Raw genomic sequence first — 27,123 nt, 5'->3', positions numbered from 1 at the left:
GACTGGAATGCTCGACTGTGTGCTAAAAGTGAATTCTTACATGATATCTGGTGTATATCAGGAAATGAAGTAAGATACTTTCAACGTGAATACTTTCGCTTCTCTGTAGGTGTGCTAACTCAGGGTGGTGGTGTGTTTGGCACCTTTGTGTCCAGCTTCTACCTCCAGTTCAGCCAGGATGGCAAACAGTGGTACACTTACAAAGAGCTTGTCACTGATGCCCGGCCCAGAGCCAAGGTTAGACACCAAATCAAGTCCATGCAACTTTACATTATATACATTCAATGTCACTTGCCATTGCTTTTTTTAGACCTTGCAACTGACGATTACCATTCTCCCTCCAGGTTTTTCATGGTAACCAAGATGATCGAGGGGTGGCAGAGACCCGACTGGACAGGATGGTATCGGCTCAGTTTGTCCGCCTGCTGCCACACGACTTCCAGAATGGCATCTACCTTCGACTTGAGATCATGGGCTGTGGAGATGGTCAGTAGATTGATGCTGGTTTAATGCCACTTAACCTGTATTACACAATTTTGTGTATAAATGTGAGTGTCCTCTTCTCTACTCCAGGTGACCACTGGTTGACTTCCCCCACTCCCCCCTCTCCAGTCTCCCCAGGAGGTGGCTGCAGAGAGAAGGAGTTTCACTGTGAAAATGGTCGCTGTGTGCCAGCAGGTCCACTGGGAGTTGTTTGTGATGGGGTTAATGACTGTGGTGATGGATCAGATGAGATATACTGTGGTGAGCTTTTCAACACACATAAATATCAGTTATTATATAGGAACCATTTAAAGTGTATTTTTCACCTGTGATGTAGTGAAAAGGAAACCTGCTTTCATTTATCAACTGTTCATCTTTTGTCTATTTGATCCCGGTCCTTTGTAAATCACACATAGCAAAACTGAAAATAGAAATCTGTTAAGAAAATTATTCAATAACCCTCAGGATGCCATCAGACTTTTTAAGATAGATCATTTAACAGTAACTTGCAGCAAGGGAACAACTGTGGTTCAGTAAATCTTCAAAGGTTCAATACAGCATATATACTGAAAGCAGTCGCTTCCCTAAAGACAAGAGTAACACCCACCCTGTTTCTCAATACACTAATGTTGCAACTTAAGAAAATCATTCTTACTTAGTATAACCATTGTCTACATGCAGGGACACAGCCTTCCCCAACAGCCACCAGTCCACGCAGTTGCCCTACTGGTCAGTTCTCCTGCCCGCCACCAGGGGGCTGCATTGAAGCAGGGCAGCGCTGTGATGGAATCCCCCACTGTCCAAAAGGAGAGGATGAAACCGGCTGTCATCCCCAAGACAACATCACTACCCAGTCAGACAGGTAGAAGGCATTACTATTAATTGTTGTTGTGGTAACAATAGTTTGATATGTTCAATAAGTCTTGTGGTTATTACTCCACTGCTGCACTCTGCTTCTTACTTTTTGTCTTATCTGCATCTGTTTAGCTCTGCTTTCCTTCTTTCTGGGTGTTATTAAGTTAGTAGTTAAGAAGAATTTTATGTATTTTACTTCAAAGGCCACACACACCCACTCCTGCTCCTCTCAGGACTCCATCCATGGCTGCTGTCACTCATCCTGCAGCAACACCAACAGTAAGAACACATTTCAGTTAATCATCACCTCCTCCAAATTTTGTATTTCCGCATCTCTTGTGTTAATGTCTTAATATGCCTTTTGTGTCACTTCTTTGTTTCTTAGTTTAATTAAAATTCAGGAGCCGTGGATTAGCAAAGGCATTAGACTTACACTTATGTAAGTGTATAAGACTTACACTTACACATACACTTAATGTATTTTTTAATGTGTTTACAGGGTGGAGGCCCAGGACACCGTGGTGAGTGTTGAATGCAGTTTAGATGGATTTATTTTTTGTTTTTTAAAACAGTATCATCTGTCTGCTATTGCTGTAGACCAAATGCTTTGTGTTTGAAATGTTCAGTTTGCTTAACTGGCTCTGTTGGATGTCTGGATGGTAAATGAATCATATTCTTCAGGCATCTGCTCCTCTCCCCTCGGACTGGAGGATGGGAGAATTCGATATGGTCAGCTGACCTCATCCTCACATCGTGAGAACAACCCTGCTGATGCTGGACGACTAAACATTGTCCCTAATGTGTGAGTGATCTGATCTGGTCGTCAGTCCTAAGGGTTCTATTAGCCTGAACATTTGATTTGGTTTTCTGCTTGTACTTTTAAATGTATTGCTGTTAATATTTTAAAAAGAGTATAAAGCATTTAGATAAATAACCACTTCTGTACAGTCAGGTTATGGAGCCTGGATGGAGCCCCTTGCCTACAGATCCCCAGCCATATTTTCAGGTGGACTTCCTGGAGCCGACATGGGTATCAGGGGTGGTTACCCAGGGCAGTGAACGCATGTGGGGTTACCTCACTAAATACCGCCTGGCCTTCGCTCTGCACAGCAGCCTCTTCACAGACTACACCAAGGACGGGAAGCCTGATGGCTCTGCTAAGGTATTTCTAGTTCTTTTGACAGCTAGTCACATTTACAGATATCCTCATGTGATTAAATGTTTCATGAATTAATGAAAAATCCAATACATAATTGTTGTCAATACACATGGAAGTGATCTCTTGGTTTGTGTTGTAGGTGTTTGAAGTGCGGATGGTGGGCAGGACCCCTGTGACCCGCTGGCTCGGACAGCTGGTCAGAGCTCGCTACCTGCGTATCATCCCTGTGGAGTTCAGACACACCTTCTACCTGCGTGTAGAGATCCTTGGCTGCAGAGGAGGTGAGGAACTAAACTGAACGATGACAGTCAAACTTCTCAGCACTAGCAGAACTAGTTCTTGACTGTACAACCTACTTGACATCTCTTCCTGCTCTTGTAGATGAGCTGGTGACCCCCAGTAGTGTGACCACGTCTCTCTCTGGTGGTGGGAAAGTGACTGTGCAGCGCTGTAAGCCAGGCCAGTTTGCATGCCTGCACACTGAGGAGTGTGTCTCTGTCTCTGTGCTTTGTGATGGTCGCCCGGACTGCAAGGACCACTCTGATGAGATCAACTGTGGTGAGAGCTCAGCGATATTTGGTCATTTTTATTTTTCACCAGTCGATCTCTTTTAGTCTCTTTATGTGTTAAAAGCAATTGACAGTCCTTTGTGTTCTGTCTTCTTCTTTATTTATGTCTCATCTTCTTCAGGTACGGCCCCAACCAGAGGCTCTCCAGGGCTGCAGAACCAAACCAGCTCCACGGGAAGACCAGGTTTTCATGATAGTACAACAGGTGCCCCAGGGCTCCATACTACCAGGTCCCAAGGCGCCCTTCCTGGTGTGGCTAGCCCAGGGACCACAGGTAAACCTGGACTTCAGAAGACAACAACCTCAAGTACAGGTATAATCAGCTGTTGATTAAATCAACTTGTTGGGATTTTACCAACAAATTAAACTTTAAAACTTAAAAAAAAAAACTTTTGGAGTATACAGTATCTATGTCTGTCATGCACTTTTGAACAATTCTTTTTTGTCCTAAATGATCAGGCCAGTGGACCACCAGTCCATCCATCTACCCAGGGGTCACCACAGGCCAACCTGGACTGCATCTCACCACACACCCCCATTCTGGGAGACCTGGGTTACAAACCACAGAAGGTGAATGACTCAACATGTTCACTAGTTATCCTACAACTAGACAGGACCCACGGATTAACACTTCATACAGAATGACATATGTTGTAATCTCTATTTTATTTTCATTTACAGCCACATGGATCACCACACCTCATGATGGTGGCCTACCCAGAGTGCTCTGTGTGGAGGGCCAGTTTGCATGCCAGTCATTTGGCTGTGTTGACTCGGCACAGGTGTGCGACGGCAGGCAGGACTGTTTGGACGGGTCAGATGAAAAACGCTGTGGTATGCATCAAAACTGTTGGACAAATACTTTAATTTAACAAACACTGTCAGTGTAGAAAGGGTGTTACTGAATATACTGATAGTATACTGCTGATATATTGTATAGTGTCATGATGGACCGCACTCGTGCAAAATATAGCAATAATCGGAAAACTCATATGTAAACTGATCTCTTATCAGGCACCACTGCCAGACCAGCAGTGACTTCACTGGGCCCACTGGTGCCCAGCCCCTGCTCCCCCAAACAATTCTCATGTGCCAGTGGGGAGTGCGTTCACCTGGACCGCAGATGTGACCTGCAGAAGGACTGTGTGGATGGATCGGATGAGAAAGACTGCAGTAAGATATATGCTCACCTCAAGATTGGTAATAAGACAGAACAAAACACGTAAGTATTTTGTTACACCCTTCTTCTCCTCTCTTCTAGTGGACTGCATCATGTCCACGTGGACAGCATGGAGTGCATGCAGTGTATCCTGTGGTCTGGGCTCCTTGTTCCGGCAGAGGGACATACTGAGGGAGGCTCTGCCGGGAGGGGCCTGTGGTGGAGCTCAGTTTGACAGTCGGGCCTGTTTCCCTCGAGCATGTCCAGGTCCGTTCTCTTAACCTGACCTCAAACAGGATGAACCTTTCACAAATAACTGGTGTCTGACTTAAGGGTTATCTCCTCTCTTGTAGTTGATGGTCACTGGTCAGAGTGGACAGAGTGGTCAGAGTGCGATGCTCCTTGTGGAGGTGGTGTCAGGCAGAGAAACAGAACCTGCACTGCTCCTCCTCCTAAGAACGGTGGGCGAGACTGTGAGGGCATGACCCTGCAGAGCCAGAGCTGCAACAGCCAGCCCTGCAGCAAAGACGTCAGCACACAGACAGGTTTCCAGTATTCTCGCCTTGACACCTTGTTTATTTGATTGCTTCTCGATTAAGTTTTAACACTGTCTGAATTATGTCTGTCCCCCTGATTGGTTGTTCAGGTTGTGTCAATGGCATGGTGCTGGTGACGGAGGCAGACTGCCAGGCTGGGAGGGTCGAGCCTTGTCCTCCTACCTGCTCTCATCTCAGCTCTACAAGCAACTGCACTGCTGCATGTGTACAGGGTAGGACACAAAGGAGGTGATAGGGTGTTGTTTTGGACCAGAGTGTGTAAAGTGATGTCATTGTGTGCTTTATGATGAGGTAACTGAGGTTATTTAGTGTACGTACACCCAGTGTCACAGTGAATGAGTTTAGAGTCTATGGATCTTTTTTGAATCTTTTTTTTTACATTTCGGGTTAGTGTTGCCAAAATCAAACAGGTTTCTTATTCCACTTACATTAAGTTGAACAAGTATAAACATGTTCTGTGTTCATTTTCTATTAATGGAATCCTTACTGCAATCATTACTGTGGCCATTTCATATGCTCTATTATATTATTCAGAAAAATTAAGCAAAACTAAAATCCCCAAACTCAAACCAAATGATTTATTATTTTTGTTATTAGAGTGTCAGTAGCTCACTGAGGATCTTTCACTGGCAGCTGAAATGCTGATTAAGACATTAACTCCATCTTCTACAGGGTGTCGCTGTCCTGATGGTCTGTACCTTCAGGGTGGCCGATGTGTGAATGCAAGTCAATGTGTCTGTCTCTGGGACGGTCAAACACTGCAGCCAGGGCAGACGGTCAACAGGGATGAGTGTACCACTTGGTGAGAGACACTCATTCAGTTGTTCTTTTTAACATTGAAAAGAGAGCCTATTTTCATAACTGATGGTATTTCTAAAACACTAAATGAGTCATATTGATGGAAAGCTTATTTCCATTTTTGTGTGTTGCTACTGATTTGTAAAAGAAACCCAAGAACTAATACATATTTTGGCTCCATCAGTGTCTGCCGAGATGGACAAGTAATCTGTGACACCTCCAGGTGTTTAGTGACCTGTCATTGGTCAGCCTGGTCGTCATGGTCACCATGCGATGTAACCTGTGGTCTGGGCCTCCAGCAACGTTACAGGTCAGCCTGTTTAATTCAATAAATGTACATATCACACTTTTTTAGCACTCAAACAGCAATCAGAGCTGCTGCAAGAACTCTGATTCCCTGTAGGTATTGTTGAAATCATGTTTTCAGTACTGTTATGGATTCATGTGTCCACAGTCCACACACCACCTATTGAATTAGGATCAGGAGTCTTGATGTTTTGACTTTGTCTTTGCAGGTCTCCAGTGAACCCAGCTGGAGCAGTCAGAATCCTGCCCTGTCCGGGAGACTCCTCAGAGGCCCGTCGCTGCTCTAGCCCCTGCCTCCCTGGTACGCAAACTCCAGGCACACAACAGGAACAATAATGCTGTCAGACTTGTCTTGGGGAAACAACCACACAGTATAACTGAGATCAGGGAATTTCCATTTGTAACATTAGATTTATGTTAAAACAAATCACGTATCTGTAGGACCAACATGTTTGCCTCATGGGATCCTGTACTAAAATAAACATATATAATGTATAAAAATATAATGTGTAAAAATGTATGAGGGCTTCTGTAAAGGCAGTTTTATAAACATATGAAGAATGTTTCATGAGCAACAATTATAGGAGGGTGATACGATGACTTTGTCCTCCTCTTGTGCAGAACGACCAGATGGAGTCTGGAGTAAATGGACCAGCTGGTCAGAGTGCAGCAAGACATGTTTCAACCATGTAGATGATGTTGGAATCAGACAACGATTCCGCAGCTGCAACCACACGCTCACACCCTTCAACCACACACACTCTGACTCTGCCTGTAATGGAGACAGTGAGGAGCAAGAGCCTTGTAACACTGTCCAGTGTCCAGGTATTAGACACACAAACACACACACACACAGAAACCACAATGTTCATACTTTCTCTGTTCCCTCCACAAATGATGATGTGTCAAGAAGGAGATTAAAAAACTGATTTTAGTTGTAACCTTCTAGTGAATGGCGGCTGGTCAGCATGGTCGCCGTGGTCTCAGTGTTCATCAGAGTGTGATTCTGGTGTCCAAACAAGAGAGCGATTCTGCAATTCACCCTCCCCACAGTATGGGGGCAACAGCTGCCCCGGGCCACACATACAGACGAGAGACTGCAACTCCCACCCTTGCTCAGGTACTGTTCATGTTTTCAAGATATGGAGGATCACAAAATAATAAAGTGTAAAATATGACTTTACAATAAAATTGTGTTTGTGGTGTTTTTATATACATTTGCAGTCATTCCTGTTATTTCATGCGCCCCATTCAATAAATGCCTGTGTGGTCATGTTCAATATTTAGTCCTTATTTCCACTCGTCTCCTGTCAGGTGTGTGTCCAGAGGGCATGGCGTACATGACAGCGGCAGAGTGTGAGGCTCATGGCGGCGCATGTCCGCGGGTGTGTTTGGACATGACCTCCACAGAGGTGCAGTGTGCCACTGCCTGTTATGATGGCTGCTACTGTGCCCTCGGCTTCTACCTGCTCAACGGCAGCTGTGTGCCCTTGGCACAGTGCCCATGTTACCACCAGGGGGCGCTCCACCCAGCGGGTACCACCCTGCCTGTTGATGCCTGCAATAACTGGTACCGTTGGCCTGTGACCAAAATAACTTTTACTGTAAAGAAGACAAAACGAGACCGCTGTTTATTGATGGATGATTGAATTTGGCATCAAATTTTAAATCTTGTGTCACTTGTTTTGTATTGTGTGTCTCAAACAGTACCTGCGTTAATGGAGAAATGGAATGTGGAACAGCTTCTTGTCCTGGTGAGTGGCCTTTTTTTTCTCTTAATTGCAGTTCTGAATGTACATTTAGGGCTTGTGTTATTTCCAAGTGTCTTTTTTTTTTCAATAGTTCCCAACTTCTTGTTGAAAATCTTAAACTTTTCAGAGAGGCGTTGGTGTCTTCACTGTCACTCCTTTTCAGGCAACCAATCATATGTTACATAGGGTAGAACTCATTCACCTGGTAGCCAACAAAACAGAGGAGAGTTTATTCTAAGATTTATGATACATGAATCATAACAGAGACAGAAAAGTCCTTTTGTAGGAGCAGGTCAGCCGCAAACTGAATGTGGCTGCTGACTTTTATCATCCTGTTCTTTTTGTTAGAGGCCGGTCATTCCCCTGTTAACAACACTTCTTTCACCACACAAACACCTCATCCTAGCCAGCACTTTCATGACACAAAGAAACAGTTTATGGACCCAAGCCCATACCGGCTTGTTCTTAAGTCTTGTCTTTTCCCCTCATTTGTCTCCGTCTTTTATGCTGTGTGTGTTCCTCAGTGGACTGTGGCTGGAGCAGCTGGACCCAGTGGAGTGCTTGCAGTCGAACATGTGATGTTGGTGTGAGAAGGCGGTATCGTTCAGGAACGAATCCTCCCCCAGCTTCCGGAGGTCGTCCCTGCAAAGGAGACAGAGTTGGGATTGATACCTGCAGCATTGAACCCTGCTTTGGTGAGTAATTGTTTGGTGTCATTAAACACAGAATCCATGTTCTGAAATTTAAAGAATGAGTCACCACTTTTTATTTTACTCCTGCATGCATTCAAAGAAATACACAGATCGAGATATAAAGGACGCTAATCTGGTTGTGATTGTGTCTGAAGGTTTAAAGGAGCCATGGAGTGCATGGTCAGAGTGCTCAGTGACATGTGGAGGAGGTTACAGGACCCGAACTCGTGGGCCCATCCGGATCCACGGCACTGCTCAGCAGTTCAGCGCCTGTAACCTGCAGCCCTGTGGTACACAGATCATATTGATGAACAACTTTTGTCTGCTATTTATTGTTCTAAATTATGTTTTTTCACAAGAAAATAAAAACACCAATGCAGAGAAAAAAATCATAGAAAAAAAAAACATCACAGTCTTGAAAGTACAGAATATCATGAAGAATCCTTTACAATTTTATTTCATTGTTTTCATTGTATAACAATGAAAAATTAAAATGTAATATTTTTTCTAATACATCATGTCCCATTCTGAGAGGCATTGGCAAAATTGATTTCATTGCCAGATTAATGGATGATACTGTGCATATTGTTTTAGATTTGTTTTGGTGCGTCAAGGGGCATCACAAAGGCATTTTGATCACACTGACATTGATCTCTGTCAGGGGACGGCAGGGTGTGTCCTCCAGGCCAGCAGTGGAAGCAGTGTGTGAGGGGACCAGTGTCATGCACAGACCTCACAATGAACCTTAGCAGGAACTGCACACCAGGCTGCCAATGTCCACACGGGACTGTCCAGCAGGTGGGTGAGGTGGTTAACATGCACACACATATATACAGTGAACACAGTCATGTTGTTGATGGTCCTGCATATTACCAGGATGGTGTGTGTGTGCGGGAGTCTGACTGTCGCTGTGATGTGGATGGACAGCAGTACAGACCAGGAGACACTGTGCCCACAGACTGCAACAACTGGTACGTCAAACTGACTCTTAAGTTTTTATAGTTGTATGACCCATAATGAATAAAACTCCACCAGTATGTGCTTCCATTTATCAGTACATAAAGAAGAGAACAATTATTATTCAAATGTGTTTGTTTATGTTTCAGTACATGTGAAGATGGTAGGCTGGTTAACTGCTCTCAAGTCAGCTGCAATGGTAGGCAAAAAGACATTTTATTTTTTCTATGCTTTCTTTTCATTGTGTCATATCATTGTTTAAGTAGGTACTTGCACTAGCTTGCATATAACACTGGCATTAGTTTGTATGTTAATAATCTCTAACAAAAATCCTGTCAGCACTCATTTATGTCTAAGACAGTCAACTCAGTCATGCTAACAAAATGACGAAGTATGAATTTCTCTCTCTCTTTCTCCAGTTCATGGCCAGTGGTCAGTGTGGACTCCCTGGGGTCAGTGTTCACTATCGTGTGGAGCGGGTCTCCAGTCTCGGTACAGGTTCTGTTCCAGTCCCCAGCGCTCTGACAGTGGCATGCCATGTCTGGGCCCTCACAGAGAGGACCAAGTGTGCATCACCGCGCCATGTGACCGTAAGATTGTTTTGTCTTCATTTAAATAGACTGACACTCTGTCGATATTTAAATGGATTGACTTTTTACATGGCCTGTATTTAGACTAAGATCTGTGAGCAGTGTCAGCAAAGTTTTTTTTCTCTCTGACTTAGTTTGTTCTGGCATGAGTCGATTGTCGGGAAAATGAAACATGAGTATCCTGTAATCCAGGATGAATGTTCATAACAGCAACACAACACAGCAAATTGATGACAGTCACCATGAAGTATTGAGATTGTGGTCACATTGTTTTATAATTTGTTCTGAAAAATGAAATTTCTGTCATTTCCTGGGTGAGTCATGTTTTATTATGTATCGTTATATATATTGTGTTTTTAGTCATGTAACTAATCTCTATTTGCTGTGAAGTTGTCATATGTTTTTCACCGTTTCCAGGTGACGGTGGCTGGGGTCAGTGGAGTAATTGGACAGAGTGTACTAAGTCATGTGGTGGGGGGGTTCGAAGCCGAAGGAGAGAGTGTGACAGTCCCAGTCCAGAGGGGGAGGGGAACTACTGTGAGGGTCTGGGAACTGAGGTCATAGCCTGTAACACTGACCATTGTCCAGGTATGTTTACAGAGTGTCTAGAATGTAGATGAGCCTGTGAGTATGTGTGGTCTGCGTGGACATAATGTACAGTTGATTCCTTATTATTCCGTTATTATATGTGTGTTTTCAGTGGCGCCATGCTCGCAGGTCCCAGGCACAGTGTTCAGTAGCTGTGGTCCCTCTTGTCCTCGTTCCTGTGAGGACCTGGCTGTGAGTATCATACTGCACATGTTTTTTTCTATGGCCTTCTTTGTGGATAAAAATTAGGATTTTTTTTTTGATCATAAAGGACATTTTCTTCCTGTCCTGCAGCACTGTGAGTGGCAATGCGAGCCAGGGTGCTACTGCACAGAGGGGAAAATTCTGTCTGCTAATGGGACAGTCTGTGTAGAGAGAGAGGACTGTCCCTGCCTGGACCTGAGCACTGGACGCAGGCTGGAACCAGGGGAGACCACTAAAGCCCCTGATGGATGTAACAACTGGTTAGAATAATGCACAAACAGGGAGCACATACTGTACATGCATGTAAATCACATGTAACATCCTGGTACTTCCTCTTTGTTTCAGCACCTGTGAGGCTGGTAGACTCAACTGTTCCAGAGACCCCTGTCCAGGTGTGTAACCAGCTCTAAGTTTGTGTGTGTGTTGAGAATAGTGGATGTTACATATGATTAATAATCAACATATGAAACTTTGTTTCTTAAACTGGTTTGTGTGCAGTTTTTCTTTGAGAAGCATTTAAACTCATGCAAAACAATAAAAACATTAACTTTATTAATGATTGGTTACAATAAAATGGTATGTAGCGTTGGCCATAAATGCATCCTTCTGTATGTTTCCAGTGTCGGGTGACTGGTGTGAGTGGTCCGAGTGGACTCCATGCTCCAGGACCTGTGGGGCAGAGTCTGTGACCCGCTACAGGAGCTGTGGCTGCCCTGAGCCCAAAGCTGGAGGAGCAGCATGCCCCGGAGAACAGGAAATACATAATGAGGTCGGAGTTCAAATACAGAGACAGCCCTGTCCTGTCATCACCTTCTGTCCAGGTAAGAAGTCTTCTCTCATCATCATTACCATTTGTTCCAAAAGATAGAACCTCAGCTAGGATAATTTAGCAATTAAAAACAAACAAACAGTTCAGTCACTCTCAGCACTGACTTGACAAAGTGGAATTTTCATCTTTGTTAACTGTTTTTCTTTTAATTTAACCTTTGTATTTATCCTTATTCATTTTATCCAAAATAACCTCTTTTTTTGTTTCTAACCCTCTCACTCTAGTCCATGGTTCCTGGAGTCCCTGGTCAGCATGGTCAGAGTGTGATGGGTGTGCTGGGTCGTCCACTCGCACCAGGGAGTGTAACAGTCCTCCAACCAGGTTTGGTGGCCTGCCCTGTCTTGGAGAGAGCAGGCAGAGACGTGGTTGTCATGACAACATTACTATCTGCTCAGGTCAGCATCGTAAAGGATTGCGTGTTAGTTGTGGATTCATGTTGAAAATGGGGTTACTGGACTTTCAAGAAACAAAGTGTCAATCATTAGCATTTCTGTATCTGTCCCAGGTAGTAAAGCCTGAGAGAAAAGAGGTTGCTTAAGTTGAATTAAAAAAGGCCTGATAAAATGAAATGGTCACCCGAAAGGAAGATTAATGAACTCTCTGCTGTGGTTGAACTCTACCTGCCCTCTCATGTTCCGGTGCATGTCCAACTCCCACAGAATGATAACAGGGATTACTGATAAACAGCAAGCTGACAGGCTCCTGCACTGCAGCACTGTTCATCAATCATCTATTTCAGGGATGCATTTCATGTATTAACTCACAGTCAAGAGATTTCTTCATCTTTCAGGCCACATTTTACAGCTGTTAGTTTCCACAAGCCACTCGTTTCATAGGGTGACTTTCCCTATTTAGACTAATGGCAAATTACTGAGAGCCATTTCTGTGCTCCATGTGTTATGCAAACTGTACTTCCTCCTGCATTCTGCAGACTGTGGCGGAGGCCAGGAAGAATGGCCCTGTGGGAAGCCCTGTCCTCGCTCCTGTTCAGATCTCCATGGTGACACAGAGTGCTTGGACTCCCCCAGGTGCAGCCAGACCTGTGGTTGTCCGGGTGACATGGTTCTGCAGGATGGAGTGTGTGTGGCCAGGGAGGAGTGTCGCTGCAAATACCACAACAGCTCAGCTACTGGTTAGAGCCACTATCTGTTTATGTGAAAAGTGTCAATGGAAGTTGTTACACTGTAGTTAAACTGTGATGGACTGAGCAGAGATGAGTCTAATCGATACATTTTTGTCTCTGATGTAGGAATAACAGTCAGCAGGCCAGATTCTAGTAATACATCATTGGTATGGCCTGGTGAATCTGATGGGCAGTTTGCAAATCCAGGAGACAGCATCATCACTGACTGCCAAAACTGGTACAGCACAACTAAACAGCTATACAACATTTTGATTCTTATATAGAATAAAATATATACAGTGTATGTATAAATTATTTCTATAAAAATATATATAAAATTTAATTTCATGCACAAAATCACCTTTCTCATGTTGTCGCAGTTCATGCGAGGCAGGGGTTCTACAGTGTCAGTCAGTCCCTGGTTGCCACGTTGATGGTGGCTGGAGCCAATGGGGGGCCTGGACTGACTGCTCGCTTCCATGTGGCGGAGGAGTGAAGTTCAGGACACGCCAGTGTAATAACCCATCCCCTCAGAGCGGTGGGAGAGGCTGCCTGGGAATTGCTGAACAGCAGAAAGACTGCAACATACACCTGTGCACAGGTAGTCCTGTCTGATTAATCCAGTTTAGACTCAAGCACAACTTTGAAAACTATTTTTCTTTGATTTCTTACATTACCCTTACCTGCTATGCAGCTGTGTCTTTACATCTCAGTATGTTTTTGTTTCTAGACACGGTGGGCCCATGGCTCCCCTGGTCTCACTGGTCTGTGTGTTCTGTTAGCTGTGGTGGGGGACAGCAGTCCCGCTCTCGTCTCTGCAGCTCTGCACCCTGCAGTGGCCTCAGCCGCCAGAGCAAGACCTGCAACACTCAGGTCTGCCTTGGTGAGTCGCCTGTAGCTATGGCATCAAAGACTAGACTGTAAGATCCATGGTAACATTTTCAGACTGTTTTTGAGTATCTTTAATCTGTGTCTCTATGCTGACATCATGTTGTGCAGAAGTGGGCTGCCCTCCAGGCAGGCTGTACAGGGAGTGTGAACGAGGTGAAGGCTGTCCGTTCAGCTGCGCTCAGGTCAGTGGCAGGGAGGGCTGCTACTCTGACGGCTGTGAGGAAGGCTGCCACTGTCCCCCGCACACATACCAACACAATGGAGTCTGCCTGCAGGTGGGTTCCCTGTCATCTGCATTCTTACAGACTTTTGATACCTTCCATCTGAGTGACACGAACATTAACATTTAACCAATGTTGAAGCAGCTAAAATGCTTGGTGAGTCCTCAGATTGCTACATGTCCATGTCCATCAAATGTGATTTTATTGTGTATGTTTCAGGAGTGTCCGTGTCTAGTGGACAAAGACTTTCTGGCTTCTCTGCAGAGTGTTTCTGTCACACCGGTCTCATCTCTGCTCCTGTATAACATCTCTGACGGAGTGGAACTTCAGTCTGGAGACACACTGGTCCATGACTGCAGCACCTGGTGAGCATATTTAGAGCCATCTTATATTTAGTACAGTTACACAATGCCTACTACACACTGCCTTCTACTGCTGTAGGTTTGTACAACCTTTTAAGAAAGTTTCTAAACAAGATATCTCAATGTATGTATCAAACTGAATGTTACATATCAAATTACTTTATCATGAGAATCTGACAAATCGTAGACCACATTTCTGATGTCAAAGCTTTGACCTCCCCACTCTGTTCCCTGTAGTGGCTGTGAACATGGCAGGTGGAACTGTTCCTTGGAGCATTGCCCAGTCGATGGCGGCCTCTCACCCTGGGGATCCTGGAGCTCCTGCTCGCTGTCCTGTGGAGGTCTAGGACTGAAGACTCGCACCAGGGGCTGCACACACCCCGTCCCGGGCCACGGAGGCAGAGACTGCAAAGGGCCACGCCAGGAAACCACCTACTGTCAGGCCCCTGACTGCCCAGGTATAGGCACTAGTTAGTTAGAGATGGAGGGAGACACTGTGACAGTGAGTGTGTATTTATTTAATTTAATTATAAACCTTATTTAATCATAAAAGCGCTATTATGTATCATTAATTTACAGCCATTATAAATGATCATAACAGAAATGGTGTTTGTGCTCATGTTGATTTTTATTTGTTGTCTCCAGTTATTGTTGGTCCAACAGAAGAACCACTTTTACCAGGTAATTATCCTCCATATAGATTTTTAAACCAGCTGGAGTCTTCTGATTTGTTTTTGTTTTTAACATTTTAACAACCTGTACCTAAATCTTCCTCTGTCTCCTTTAGATGATGATGTTGGCTTCTCTCCCTGGTCGTTATGGAGTCCCTGCTCTAAGACGTGCACTAATGCTCTCAGCCCAGCCATGAAGTCCCGTCATCGACAGTGTATCAAACCTCCCTGCTCTGGAAGCTCTCACCAAGAGAAGGCCTGTAACCTGCCCCAGTGTCCAGGTATGACCAGTCCTGTTGGAGTCTGTGGTTGACAACAAGTCTTATACTCTTGACTACTTTCAGCAGTCAAACAGTGCATCTCTTGAAAGTCGAGCTGCCTTGTCTCTTGATACAATAGCAACAAGACAAGACAATAGCAATGATGTGGGAGTCTGTGGGAGCCAGGAGGTTATAGACACAGGACGCCACAGGTTCAAAGTGCAAGAACACCTTTGAGTTTCTGTATGGGAAACTACTGAACTAAAGGAACTGTTCTCAGTCTGTAAAGAATCTGCTTTTGAGAAAGGAACACAACTATCAGCGGCAGAGCAGTGTGGCTCCTGGTTGTGAATGTAGACATGAAGTAACATTTTTGCAAACAGCTCATTATTTAGCTGTGTGAAAGAGCACATTCTGTACGTATATAATCAGCATCTCCAGGAAAATCTCTACATTAACATCTGTTTGGAATTTGTGTTTGTGGCTTGGGTTTGTAATTTTTTCCCATGCTTATCTCTGAGACAACAGAACAGATTTTGTAATGGACTTGCTGTTTTATTTACTAATCCACACAGACATCAGAAGTGATTAATACTGGCACGCTGTATTAATATTTAGCCATTTTGTTTGAGAATGTGTTGAAGTTTAGTGTGTAAGCAGGCAGCTGTTTATATCTTATAAGTTTTTATTCCAACAAAGGTGTAAACAGCAGTATGCATAAACATAACATCCAGAGAAAAATGATTATAGTGTGTGTAGGTGTGTGTACACACAGCAGAGTAGTGAGGGAAGATAGTAAAAATAGTGGAGCCTTGTAGAGAAACTTGTATGTTATAAATAAAATTCTCATTGCCATGATCCAGCCATAGCCTCATATAAACATAGCAAACAGCTTATATGATTTTACAATGTTTAAAATAAACTCACTGTAACTGTGTACAGTTTCCACTTGAATGAATAAATAATGCGACATTACTATGAATGCCGTAAACAAATGGCTTCCTGTAATTATAGTAAACTGTACCGACAGGAGCAGGAAATAGAAAAGGAGGTGTGACACCTGCAGTTAAACCAAAGCATTAGAATTAATTAGTCTAAGCTGCAAATGTATTCAACCACTATATCAAGCATTCTCATGTTTTTTGTAATATGTTCCCAGATGGAGTTGAGGTATGCGTAGGAGCCGACTGTGCACAGAGGAACTGTTCGTGGACAGAGTGGGGGGGGTGGGGTTCCTGTTCGCGGTCCTGTGGAGTGGGTCAACAGCAGAGGATCCGAACCTTCCTCAGCCCCGGGACCAACGGCTCATGGTGCGAGGACATCTTGGGAGGAAACCTGGACCATCGCTTCTGTAACATCAGGCCCTGCAGAGGTCAGCCAGCTCATCAGCATGTAGAGCCAAGCTGCAATCTTCAATTCAACACGTTCAGAAAATTAAAATTTATGTCCATCACTCTACATCCTGTCTTGAGCATAAAGAGTCTTTGTAGGGATTGTCAAGCTCCAGTGTTTCAGTTGTACATTCCAGGCATGAATTGATTTCCATTCATTTAAATCGGGTATGAATATCCAACAGATGTAGAACTTTTACAGACAGTGGTAAATATCACATTTACATTTTTTTTACATTACATTACATTGCATTTAGCAGACGCTTTTATCCAAAGCGACTTACAGAGGAGGACATAAGCCGAGAAAGGTGTAAAGGAGCACAGAGTAGTTGTTAGTTTTGTTAGGCAGGGAAGCATTCTCGAAAGAGAAAGGTTTTTACAACTTTTTTAAAGATAGAAAGGGATGTTGCTGTTCTAGTAGCCGTTGGTAGGTCATTCCACCATTTGGGGACGACCACAGAGAAGAGTTTAGAGTGACCTCGCTTTGCGAGAGGCGAGGGTACAACTAGACGGTTTGTATGAGCGGAGCGTAATGCCCTGGTCGGGACGTGAGCCTTTAGTAAGACGCTGAGATAGGCAGGGGCAGATCCTGAGATGGTTTTGTAGGCTAGCGTCAGAGCTTTGTGTTTAATTCTGGCAGCTACAGGCAGCCAGTGCAGGTCGCTGAAGAGTGGGGTGACATGTGACCTTTTAGGTTGATTGAAAACCAGTCGCGCTGCGGCTTTCTGGACTATTTGCAAAGGTTTGATCGCGCAAGCAGGTAGGCCAGCCAAGAGCGAGTTGCAATAATCGAGGCGGGAGCTGACTGTAGCCTGTATCAGGAGCTGAGCGGCATATTGGGTCAACATTCTGTTGTGTAGTAATGTTGTCTGACTTCTGTTCTTCTGCAGCTACAGCATATTTATGTTGTGTGGACCTACATCATGTTTACATTCTAGAGGAATGACAGAAACCAGTGGCCTTAGGGAAACCTAGACAGTAATGTGTGTGTGTTTCCTTAAGGCCCCAATGAATTCACTTTATATTGTGCTTTCATGGACACATTTTGAATTTATGCAGTGACCACAGAGTAATGGCCACATGGTGAACCTGTAGTTCTGGGGCTCTGGGACATTTTGCCTGGTTAGAAAAAGAAAGAAAATGTCAGTTTTTCACAACCGTGTCCCAATCTGCAGTAATATACTTAATATTAATCTTAATATTAATATACTTATCTTAATTTTATCTTAATCTTAATATATACATTATATATAATATATTATATTATTATATATTATTATAATATATTATAAAAAGATAAAAGATGCAGAAACATATATAATATTTATCATATACATCATATCATATTTTATGTTCATGTTTGTTTGTTGTCCTGCAGTGGATGGAGGCTGGTCTCGCTGGAGTCCCTGGTCCCGCTGTGATAAACGCTGTGGCGGTGGGCGCTCCATACGCACTCGCTCCTGCTCCAGCCCTCCACCCAAGAATGGTGGGAAGAAGTGTGAAGGAGAGAAGAACCAGGTCAAACCCTGCAACACCAAACCCTGCGGTGAGAAAGACCCAACATGTTCACAAACGCTTGTTGAATTCAGATTGCTGTGACCCCTAAGATAGTTAACACTGTGCAGAGACAATTGCTTATTAATTCACCACATGGCTATTATTTTTCACATTGTCTTTGTGTTGAAAAAGTCAACACAGCCTGTGGTTAGCATTCTTGGTGAGACATGTTATGTGGAGAAAAAGGCCTGCAGCATCATGGGAAAATTCATGACCTTCTGTTTGTGTATTGTCAGATGAGAAAGGGTGCCCGCCAGGCCAGGAGTTCGTGCTGTGTGCCAACCAGTGTCCACAGCGGTGCTCAGACCTCCAGCAGGGCATCGAGTGCCAGGGCAGCACCGAATGTCAGCCTGGCTGTCGCTGCCCTAAAGGTACTATGGCTGCTGTCATTTTAATAACAGATAAGACTGTGTGTATGTGTGTGTGTGTGTGTGTGTTCCTCTGGGTATTCAAAAGATAAGCACTATATAGTGTGTGTGTATGTGCGCACATGCTGTATCTGATTGAGCATGAGTGCTGGTGCTGTCATTATTAACCAAAAATTAGTAATGACCACTGGGTCTTTGTCCACATGTGATTTGCTTTAATTAAACATTTTCAAGGGTCAGTTCACCTGAATTACAAAATTATAGTGACAAATCCAAAACATGTAGCACGTGGCCCCAAACCAGAAATGAGTCAGTCCATGAACATATCACACACTCTAACTACTGTATGTGTGTTTCCAGGCCAGCTGCAGCAGGACGGGGTGTGTGTGCAGCTGTGGCAGTGCGACTGCGTGGACTCACTGGGACAGATTTGGGCAGCCGGTAGCTGGCATCAGGTGGACTGCAACAACTGCAGCTGCTCTGATGGACAGCTCTTCTGCACCAATCACAGCTGCCAGGCCTCCTGCATTTGGAGCTCCTGGTCCAGTTGGGCAGCGTGCAGTGTTTCCTGTGGGCAGGGCCGGAGAACCAGATACAGGTGTTTATATTTATTATAACACCTTTATTATTACCTTTAATATCCAAATGTATTTCTTTGTAATTAGACACATACAGCACAGCAAAACATAAACACAAACACGCTCTTGTGTGTCAGGTCTTTGATTTCAGAGACTGAAGGAATAGATTGCCAGTTTGAGGAAGTCCAGCATAAATCCTGTGACCCAGGACCGTGCCCACCTTTGTGTCTCCATGATAACCAGGAGCTCAGTGTGGGAGACACGTGGCTGCAGGGCGAGTGTAAACAATGGTGAGATGGATGCAAACAAACACACAGGGACAGAATGAAGTTTTGTACTGACTAAAAAACAAGAAAGTGAAAGATTTCCCTTATGTAACAATCTAATTTGTTTTGCCTCCTAGCACATGCACACCAGAGGGAGATTACTGCCAAGACATTGACTGCAGAGGTAGGTCATTGACAGCGTGTAAATTAAGCAGGCCTAAATGTGGTAAAATAATATAAGCACTGTTGAAAATGTGTTGCCCCGACAAGACATTTGTCAAAAGACTAAAAATAAGTGTTTTTTCCAGTGGATGGTGGCTGGACCCCATGGTCAGTGTGGTCCGACTGCTCAGTGACCTGTGGTCAGGGCACACAGGTTCGAACTCATGCCTGCATCAACCCACCACCACGTAACAACGGGTCTCACTGCAGCGGTCCAGAGAGAGAAACACAGGACTGTCACACTCCTCCCTGCCTGGGTTTGTTCAGAAATGCCATAATTATATTCAATCATCAGAATCTATTACCAAAACACATAAACTTTTGGTACACACTGTATGACATGTATAATCTTGAAGAATGTCAGCAAAACCAAATTATTAAGTAAGTCAATACAGTTCACATTTGCTCTGATAATATCGACTCTCTTGTCTACTGTCTGTCTAGATGACCTTTGCCCCTGGTCACCATGGTCACCATGTTCCCGAAGTTGTGGTGCAGGATCTGTATCACGGCACAGGGTGTGCGTGTGTGAGGAAGGAGGTGATGCAGCATGTCCCACTGAGATTGAGGCTGAGAGGAACAGAGAGGAGACCCAACTGTGTTACAAACAGCCGTGTCCAGGTACACACAGACAAAACTCACGTCTTCAGCTCTGTGAACTGATGCTGGTCAGACTCAAACAGCAATGACTTTAATATTCAACTTGTCATCAAAAAGGTTCATGTACATTATTCACTTCACCTGATTCAGCCCAGATGTGAGCCTTTCATCAATATGTGCATATCAAGTAATTTACAGTGTTTACAACAGGAAACAGAGATGTCATTTCCACACCATTCACTGCACTCAAATGCTTAACTGCCTTAGAATAAAGATCATTGTCATAACTTTATTTATATAAAAATCTATCATCATTCTAATATTCATTAAAGTGTATGTCGCAGACAGCAGATCAACATTAATTACGTTATATTTAAATGTTAGCAAGCAAGATTATGTTGTGTGCATTTATTTTTGGCCAGAGAATATGGGCTCAGTACATTTTCATGTTAACCTTCACAACAATAACTTTTTAAATACATTATTCACAGTCTTTCCTTGCGTGTGTTCAGTTGTTAATCCTGATAAATTACTGCATGCTGAGTTTAAACTGTGGGTCGGATGCTGTCACTGTCCTCAGGCAATTTATATGAGTTAATGTTCATATATTTATTTAAGATTGTGATGAGTAAATTTAGTTTGGATTAATATTCAGTAATCCAATAAAAAAAGATATATTCTCCTGTTCCTAGCTAAATTTGGCGATTGATTAATGCAGTATTATTGGACTATTAGTTGTTGTTAGTGTCAGGTCACCATGGTTGCTAATTTAATTTTTGTCTCTGCTTTAAATGTACTTTAGTAGTTGGTGCCAGTAAGACAGATTTATATTGACTGTAAAAGAAGATAACCTAATGTTTGGTGTATAAATAGCTCCATTACATACTCATTAACTTAGCAGTATATTTCCCTTATAACTATAGAAATAGACTTACCAGGACCAGCAGTGGGTCACATGAGTACAGATAAGTCCAAATGCTGCTTCACCGAAGTGGATCACAAAAAGCGTGAAGTGTTTGTTTTTAGTGATGTTGGTTTGTTTTCTCCTGCAGGCTGCCCGATGTCGGAGTGGAGTGTTTGGTCTCAGTGCTCCTGTGAGTCTCAGAGGCAGCAGCGCTACCGTGTAGCTCTTTCTCCAGCCACCAGGGGACAACAGTGCACTCCTGTTGAAACACAGAGCAGAACATGCAGTCTCAGTCAGTGTGATGGTGAGTTAACAACCAGGCCTGTTTGTGATTCTCTCATTGTTCTGATGCTTAAAGCACATTTAAATGTTCTTTTCCTGCCTTTAACATTGATACACAGACAGACAGATAAAGCACCTTTTTTTGGATGAGTGGAGTTAATTTAGTATGTGTATGTGATTATGTGTGTGTGTGTGTTTGATTTTGTTTACCTCTTCTGTTTGTAGATTGTGAAGCCCCATTTGTGTACTCGGCATGTGGTTCACCGTGTGAGAAGCAGTGTTCACTACATGGTCGTGGAGATGTGTGTTTAGGTGTCAGGGAATGTACACGTGGCTGCTACTGCCCAGAGGTGAATATTTCATATTTTATTAGTCCTAGTCTAGTTATAGTGTTTATAATGTGTATTGACAGGATCAACACTCACTCTCACAATAAAGCAAACCTTGATCATTCTAGTAACATCAAAATCGGAACAAAATGTATTCAGTGTTGATGTTCGCAATGTAGAGCTCTCAGATGGATTTGAAATTAGCAAGTGCCAAACATTTTTTCATACGTAATTCTGACAATACTGCAATCTGCATGTAAAATAGTTGCATGTTGCATGATTTGTGTGTCAGTATTAAAGCAGAACAAAAATGTACTCATACAAACTTAAAAAGTGAAATATGCTGTGTTTCATATTGTTACTTATGCATCACTCTGATGGTGATGAGTTGCAATGACAATTTTATAATGTTGTTTGGCCCAGTTTGGGAGCTTCCAGATTTGATTTATTGTAAAAACCTGAAAAATCCTCTCTGATAGACTGATGAGACACCCATACAGCAGCGGGGAGGGAGATAATGAAATATAGAACAGAAAGCAGATCACCAGAGGCGGGGACCATGGCTGTTACCATAAATCATTTAACAACTGTGCATACTTTTTTCATTGCCAACACTTGAACCTGTAAGAACTGATTTGTTTGGCCACTCGGGGTCAGCACAAGCATTTGGTGTATGGTGGGTTTATCAGATCTTATTCACTGAAAACAGCTGCAAGCACTATGAGATCGATGCGAGTGAACCAAAACAGTAAAGTTGCTACCAGAGAGCTAAACAATGAGCTGAAACTCATTGCAAAGCTCAGTGAATCCGAGGGGAGCTGCAGATTTAGCTGATAATTATCTGTAGGTTCATCACTACAATAGACACCTTTCACATTGTCATTATTATATTATTATATGTTTATACTGTTAATAACATATATTCAATAAGCATTATAGTGTAGCTGCAGAGGAAAGGTAATCACCATGTTAAAACCAAATGAACCAAAACAAAAACACAAACACTGCACCAGTCCGTTTTTCTGAATGCTATGTTTTCTCCTCCAGGGTCTGCTGCAGCAGAATGGTAGCTGTGTTCCTCCAGAGGAGTGTGGCTGCATCCACCTACAGCACCAAGCTTCAGGACAACCACCTACACCCATTAAGGTCCCTGAGGGCGCCACGGTCACCATAGGCTGCAGCACCTGGTTAGATCCCTGGCTGTTAAAAACACACAGAGCATGAACATGTTTTCTGTATCAATACCTGTAATACCAATGTAGTTTAGGTTTTCAGCTTTTACAGACAAGACATTTGGTGCTCTGTGTTTTAATTGTGTGTTGCAGTGTACCAGGCATGGCATTAAAACAGAATAAGTGCACTTTTGCCATTGCTACTGCTATATTTGTGACTGCTATTTCTTTTCGTAACCACTCCAGCCTTTGCCATGATGGAGCTTTGCAGTGTGACATGAGAGAGTGTGAAGGTAAGAAAGCTGAATAATGAGAGTGATGTAAAGAGCTTTTGGTTGAATAATCCCATCATCCTGTCACGTGTCCTGTTTTCTTACCTTCTTTCAGTCATCCTCAGCGAGTGGTCAGAGTGGACTCCATGTTCTCCCTGTATACCCTCTGCCTCACTCCAGCACAACACCTCCCAAGCAGGAGTTATCAGTGGCAGTAAGATGGTCTCAATCCAGAGCCGTTTCCGAGCCTGTTTGGACCTGGATTCTGGTCTTCCAGTCACTAGACAGGAGGAGGAGAGCCAATGCCCAGGACCACTAATGGAGGAGAGGCTCTGTCCAGATGCTAACATCTGCAGAGGTAATGGTGTTTGACCAAGAGGACAAAAAGAGTTTTTTTTCCAGTTGTTCTTTTAACTCCTCAGTGAGGAAAAGTAATGAATGGGACAGTTTTGCTCCACCCAAGTTCCCCTCAGCATGTTGCAGCAGTTTGAGACTTTGTCCCCACCATAAGAATGTATGCAGACAACACAGTGAACTAGTCAGAGCTCAACAAGCATAGCACCATAGAAAAACTGAATCACAGATTGGGTCTGAGAGTGACTGTGTGACATGTAAATGTGTGAAATGTCATAGTTTACTCTGGGGAGGGAAGTACTTCCATGCTAAAATATGGGTGGAATACAAGGGAAGGCAAATCCATTTGTGCAGCACCAACAAAGTAATTTTAGGGTGCTTTACATAAGTCAAATAATACATTAAGACAAGTGAAGATAAAAGACACATCTAAAAAGGATTTAAATACTTAAATGAAAGGTAAATATGAGCTTAAACAACAGAAGAAAGAGTGCACTGCAGTTACAGTGCAATGAGAGATATAATAAATAAATAAATAAATAGCTCCACATTCTATTAAAAAGAGTAGAGGAAAACATGAACATGTAATATTTAAGAGCTGTGAGTTGGAGCAGATCTTAAACACTGAATGCCTTCATATTTAGTTTTGACCCTGTGAATAATAAGCAGACCTGTCCTAGAAGACCAGAGAGATCATAGTGAAGCAACACATCAGAGATGTTTTTTAGCCCCAAACCATTCAATGAAAGATCAGTTATTTGACACACAGGAGACCAGTGCCAAGTGGACTAATGTACTCCACTTTCTAGTCTTATTAAGGGCTTTATGGTGTGAATGAGATGCAGCTGCCTGATTTTATTGACTTTTTCAGGAGACATGTATAAGCATAATTACAGCATTTGAGCCTATAAAAGATGATGACAAATCTTCAAATCATTGATTTGTTCCAAGCAGCACGTCAATGTTTGTGTGTGACTATAGTCACTTAATGATATTATTTTATAAATCTGTGCATCATCCACATAATTATGGTAAGTGGGAGTTTTTTTTTGCACAGAAAATGCCTGAGAATGGAGCCTTGGGGAGTGGACAACAATGACTCACTCATCTTTTGTCACTCTGTTTAATAGGCATAAAGTAGTCTCTATCCTGCAAGTCAGATTCAATCAGACTGGAAAGTGCCAGAAAGTATTCCAATTTTTCAGCACAATCGGATCACAATAACTGTTTCATAGGGATTCTGTGAATATTTATTGTGTGTCCATTCACTGCTGCGAGTTCAGATTAATAGTTTAAGAGCTTGCAATCAGTACCTGCTGTGAAAAATGGTATTCTGCGTCCCCAATGCCCTATTCCCATTATTCCCCAAAGGAGGGAAAATGGAAAAGGGATTTAAAGAAGGGAAGAGTTTGAAGTCCATGTGTCTGTGGGGATCCATCAGGTTGATTGGATTTGGTGTCGTCTGTGTGTGAAGACAGATTCCTCCTCAATCTAACTTGTCACTCCTCCATTCTTCTCCTGCTTTACACATGAAGGCCTATGAATTACTACTATGCCCAACAGACCTTAAGTTTGATTTGCATGTCAAATATGTGAAGTTTGGTACTTCATCATAGTTAGCTAAGATATCTTAAAAGTGCTCAGTGAGTTTAAACAGGATTCATTTACTATAAATAAATAGAACAACTCTAATATCTCATTTAAAATATAAATCAAACATCTTACCAGCTCAAGTATGCTTGTACATAAGTCCATAAACAATAAATACGCTTCTGTTATCGTTGATGATGATGAGTATAACAGCAATCACAGCTATTACAGCAGTCATCATAGTAATTACAGTCATTATAATTAGGGTGAGAACAGAGCTGGTGGTGGTTATGGTAATCATTCTATCCTTTCAGATTTGTGTCAGTGGAGTGTGTGGAGCTCCTGGACAGTCTGTGCAGAGCCATGCAGTGGTGGAGTCAGGCAGCGCTACAAACGGCCCCTGGCCTCTCCTCCAGGACCCCACTGTAAGAGCCAACTGACTCAGAGCCAGAGCTGCAACACCGGACTCTGCCCAGGTACAACACCTCCTTACATTTACAGTATTATTATTTACATACCATCACAGACACAAACAGAAAAGCTATTTGGGGGTCGATATGATGTTATGGGTTTAGAGCCTTTATTGCAGATAAAGATCTTTGTTGCCAGTCTTTCAGCTCTTTAATAATGCAAAAAAAGAGTTATGGTAAAGTCACTTTCTGTAACACTTTGCTTCTGTTTATTTATGAATAGGGGGAACAATTGATTTTCTTTGTTTCCTAGGTGAGCGCTGTGAGGATAGGGGGCGGATCTACCAAGAGAGCTGTGCTAATCAATGTCCTCGCAGTTGCACTGACTTATGGGAGCATGTGCAGTGTCTCCAAGGAGCCTGTCATCCAGGTAATCTTCAACTTGTAACATGGACAGTAGCTTCAAATGCTCTTCATTACTGGATTGGCTGTATTTTTATATTTTTCTTTAATTTTTCTTAATTTTTCTTTCATTTCTCAGGGTGTCGGTGTCCAGAGGGGCAGCTGTTGCAGGATGGTCACTGTGTGTCAGTGACAGAGTGTCGCTGTGGTGTCCCATCAGGCAATGGGACTTTGGAGTATATCCCTAAAGAGGTGCTTTCCATGGACTGTAACACCTGGTGAGAATGGCTTTGTTTTGTTGTTGTTGTTATTATTATTATTATTATTATTATTATTATTATTATTATTAGTGGGAAAGTAATCTTACTAATATCTAGAGGCAGGTATAACAGACCTGAACACGCTATCTGAGCCTGAGAGTCTGCACTTGATGTGAGACATCCTCTGCTAATCATGAGATCAAACATTATCTCACTATTCGAAACACCCCTCCATCTGCAGTGTTTGTGAGAATGGCACTTTGGCGTGCACCAAGCTCCCTTGCCCAGTGTACGAGCCTTGGAGCCCATGGAGCTTGTGCTCAGCCTCTTGTGGGCGTGGCCAAAGGACAAGGACACGCCTCTGCCAGGACACAGAGGGCGGGCCTTCCTGTGCTGACACCAAGCAGACAGAGAGCTGCAATGTCCCACCATGTCCAGGTCTGTCATGGAACTAACATCCACATGCACAATTGAGAATGTCTTAAAATGTTTTACATCAGACTAACAGAACTTAAAGGAAACATTTAATCTCCATCTCTCTTTAGCGGGATGTTTGTTGAGCGAGTGGTCACCCTGGAGTGAGTGCAGCGCCACATGTGGCGGTGGGTTGTCAGTGCGGAACAAGACGGTCCTTAAAGAGCCAGAGCCTGGTGGGTCAGCTTGTGTTGGACCACTTGAACAGCACACTGTCTGTAACACCAGCAGCTGCCTGCCTGGTAATATATATTTCTACTGTTCTCAGAAATATAATTCCTGTAAGATAAAGTGGTTGCCAAGCAACTCATTACAGTTTATTTACAGTGTTATGTACTTAAAGGTGTGACCTGAAATGTGACTAAGCTAATGTTTAAAAAGACATAAGTATGCATGGATAAAAAACACACGTATGTCTGTGTATTGAAATATACACAAGACATATCCCTGTTTGTTCATTTGTGTTGCAGAGTGTCCCAGTGGGCATATTTTTAGTCCCTGTTCAGGTTCCTGTCCATATATCTGTGAGGACCTGTGGCCACACACTCAGTGTTTACCTGGACCCTGCACCCCTGGGTGCACTTGCCCTCCAGGACAGGTCTGGACACCTCATTTTTTGTGTGTGTGTGTGTGTGTAGCTGGAAAGCTGTGATTGAATTTAATTTAT

General features: G+C 43.2%; 1 protein-coding gene across 1 annotated transcript in view; it reads left to right on the top strand.

The window, feature by feature from the left end:
• Nucleotides 1-27,123, top strand: part of sspo (SCO-spondin) — a 69,350-nt gene that overhangs the window by 25,526 nt on the left and 16,701 nt on the right. The window contains exons 46-109 of the mRNA XM_027274369.1: nt 110-237; nt 345-486; nt 574-744; nt 1,165-1,345; nt 1,542-1,617; nt 1,838-1,859; nt 2,020-2,140; nt 2,287-2,500; nt 2,637-2,778; nt 2,879-3,055; nt 3,188-3,379; nt 3,526-3,636; nt 3,748-3,900; nt 4,081-4,239; nt 4,328-4,492; nt 4,579-4,770; nt 4,872-4,994; nt 5,455-5,584; nt 5,765-5,890; nt 6,096-6,187; nt 6,508-6,711; nt 6,836-7,006; nt 7,201-7,456; nt 7,594-7,640; nt 8,162-8,332; nt 8,485-8,619; nt 8,991-9,127; nt 9,206-9,300; nt 9,436-9,485; nt 9,706-9,876; nt 10,294-10,464; nt 10,577-10,656; nt 10,759-10,928; nt 11,014-11,060; nt 11,289-11,489; nt 11,722-11,892; nt 12,429-12,629; nt 12,747-12,858; nt 13,001-13,221; nt 13,351-13,503; nt 13,620-13,786; nt 13,952-14,097; nt 14,332-14,552; nt 14,740-14,775; nt 14,882-15,046; nt 16,185-16,397; nt 17,795-17,962; nt 18,210-18,344; nt 18,702-18,939; nt 19,057-19,209; nt 19,323-19,369; nt 19,494-19,664; nt 19,852-20,028; nt 21,060-21,215; nt 21,419-21,543; nt 22,570-22,709; nt 22,941-22,987; nt 23,082-23,324; nt 25,225-25,386; nt 25,634-25,750; nt 25,862-26,000; nt 26,224-26,420; nt 26,528-26,698; nt 26,927-27,054. Coding sequence (XP_027130170.1) covers nt 110-237; nt 345-486; nt 574-744; nt 1,165-1,345; nt 1,542-1,617; nt 1,838-1,859; nt 2,020-2,140; nt 2,287-2,500; nt 2,637-2,778; nt 2,879-3,055; nt 3,188-3,379; nt 3,526-3,636; nt 3,748-3,900; nt 4,081-4,239; nt 4,328-4,492; nt 4,579-4,770; nt 4,872-4,994; nt 5,455-5,584; nt 5,765-5,890; nt 6,096-6,187; nt 6,508-6,711; nt 6,836-7,006; nt 7,201-7,456; nt 7,594-7,640; nt 8,162-8,332; nt 8,485-8,619; nt 8,991-9,127; nt 9,206-9,300; nt 9,436-9,485; nt 9,706-9,876; nt 10,294-10,464; nt 10,577-10,656; nt 10,759-10,928; nt 11,014-11,060; nt 11,289-11,489; nt 11,722-11,892; nt 12,429-12,629; nt 12,747-12,858; nt 13,001-13,221; nt 13,351-13,503; nt 13,620-13,786; nt 13,952-14,097; nt 14,332-14,552; nt 14,740-14,775; nt 14,882-15,046; nt 16,185-16,397; nt 17,795-17,962; nt 18,210-18,344; nt 18,702-18,939; nt 19,057-19,209; nt 19,323-19,369; nt 19,494-19,664; nt 19,852-20,028; nt 21,060-21,215; nt 21,419-21,543; nt 22,570-22,709; nt 22,941-22,987; nt 23,082-23,324; nt 25,225-25,386; nt 25,634-25,750; nt 25,862-26,000; nt 26,224-26,420; nt 26,528-26,698; nt 26,927-27,054 — 9,443 coding nt within the window. The remainder of the gene's footprint in view (nt 1-109; nt 238-344; nt 487-573; nt 745-1,164; nt 1,346-1,541; nt 1,618-1,837; nt 1,860-2,019; nt 2,141-2,286; nt 2,501-2,636; nt 2,779-2,878; nt 3,056-3,187; nt 3,380-3,525; nt 3,637-3,747; nt 3,901-4,080; nt 4,240-4,327; nt 4,493-4,578; nt 4,771-4,871; nt 4,995-5,454; nt 5,585-5,764; nt 5,891-6,095; nt 6,188-6,507; nt 6,712-6,835; nt 7,007-7,200; nt 7,457-7,593; nt 7,641-8,161; nt 8,333-8,484; nt 8,620-8,990; nt 9,128-9,205; nt 9,301-9,435; nt 9,486-9,705; nt 9,877-10,293; nt 10,465-10,576; nt 10,657-10,758; nt 10,929-11,013; nt 11,061-11,288; nt 11,490-11,721; nt 11,893-12,428; nt 12,630-12,746; nt 12,859-13,000; nt 13,222-13,350; nt 13,504-13,619; nt 13,787-13,951; nt 14,098-14,331; nt 14,553-14,739; nt 14,776-14,881; nt 15,047-16,184; nt 16,398-17,794; nt 17,963-18,209; nt 18,345-18,701; nt 18,940-19,056; nt 19,210-19,322; nt 19,370-19,493; nt 19,665-19,851; nt 20,029-21,059; nt 21,216-21,418; nt 21,544-22,569; nt 22,710-22,940; nt 22,988-23,081; nt 23,325-25,224; nt 25,387-25,633; nt 25,751-25,861; nt 26,001-26,223; nt 26,421-26,527; nt 26,699-26,926; nt 27,055-27,123) is intronic.

This window comes from Larimichthys crocea, chromosome XXIII (assembly GCF_000972845.2).
Source record: "Larimichthys crocea isolate SSNF chromosome XXIII, L_crocea_2.0, whole genome shotgun sequence".
In the NCBI taxonomy this organism is placed as follows: Eukaryota; Metazoa; Chordata; class Actinopteri; family Sciaenidae; genus Larimichthys; species Larimichthys crocea.
Note: the sequence above shows the minus strand (reverse complement) of the source record. Positions and strands in the feature narration are given on the sequence as shown.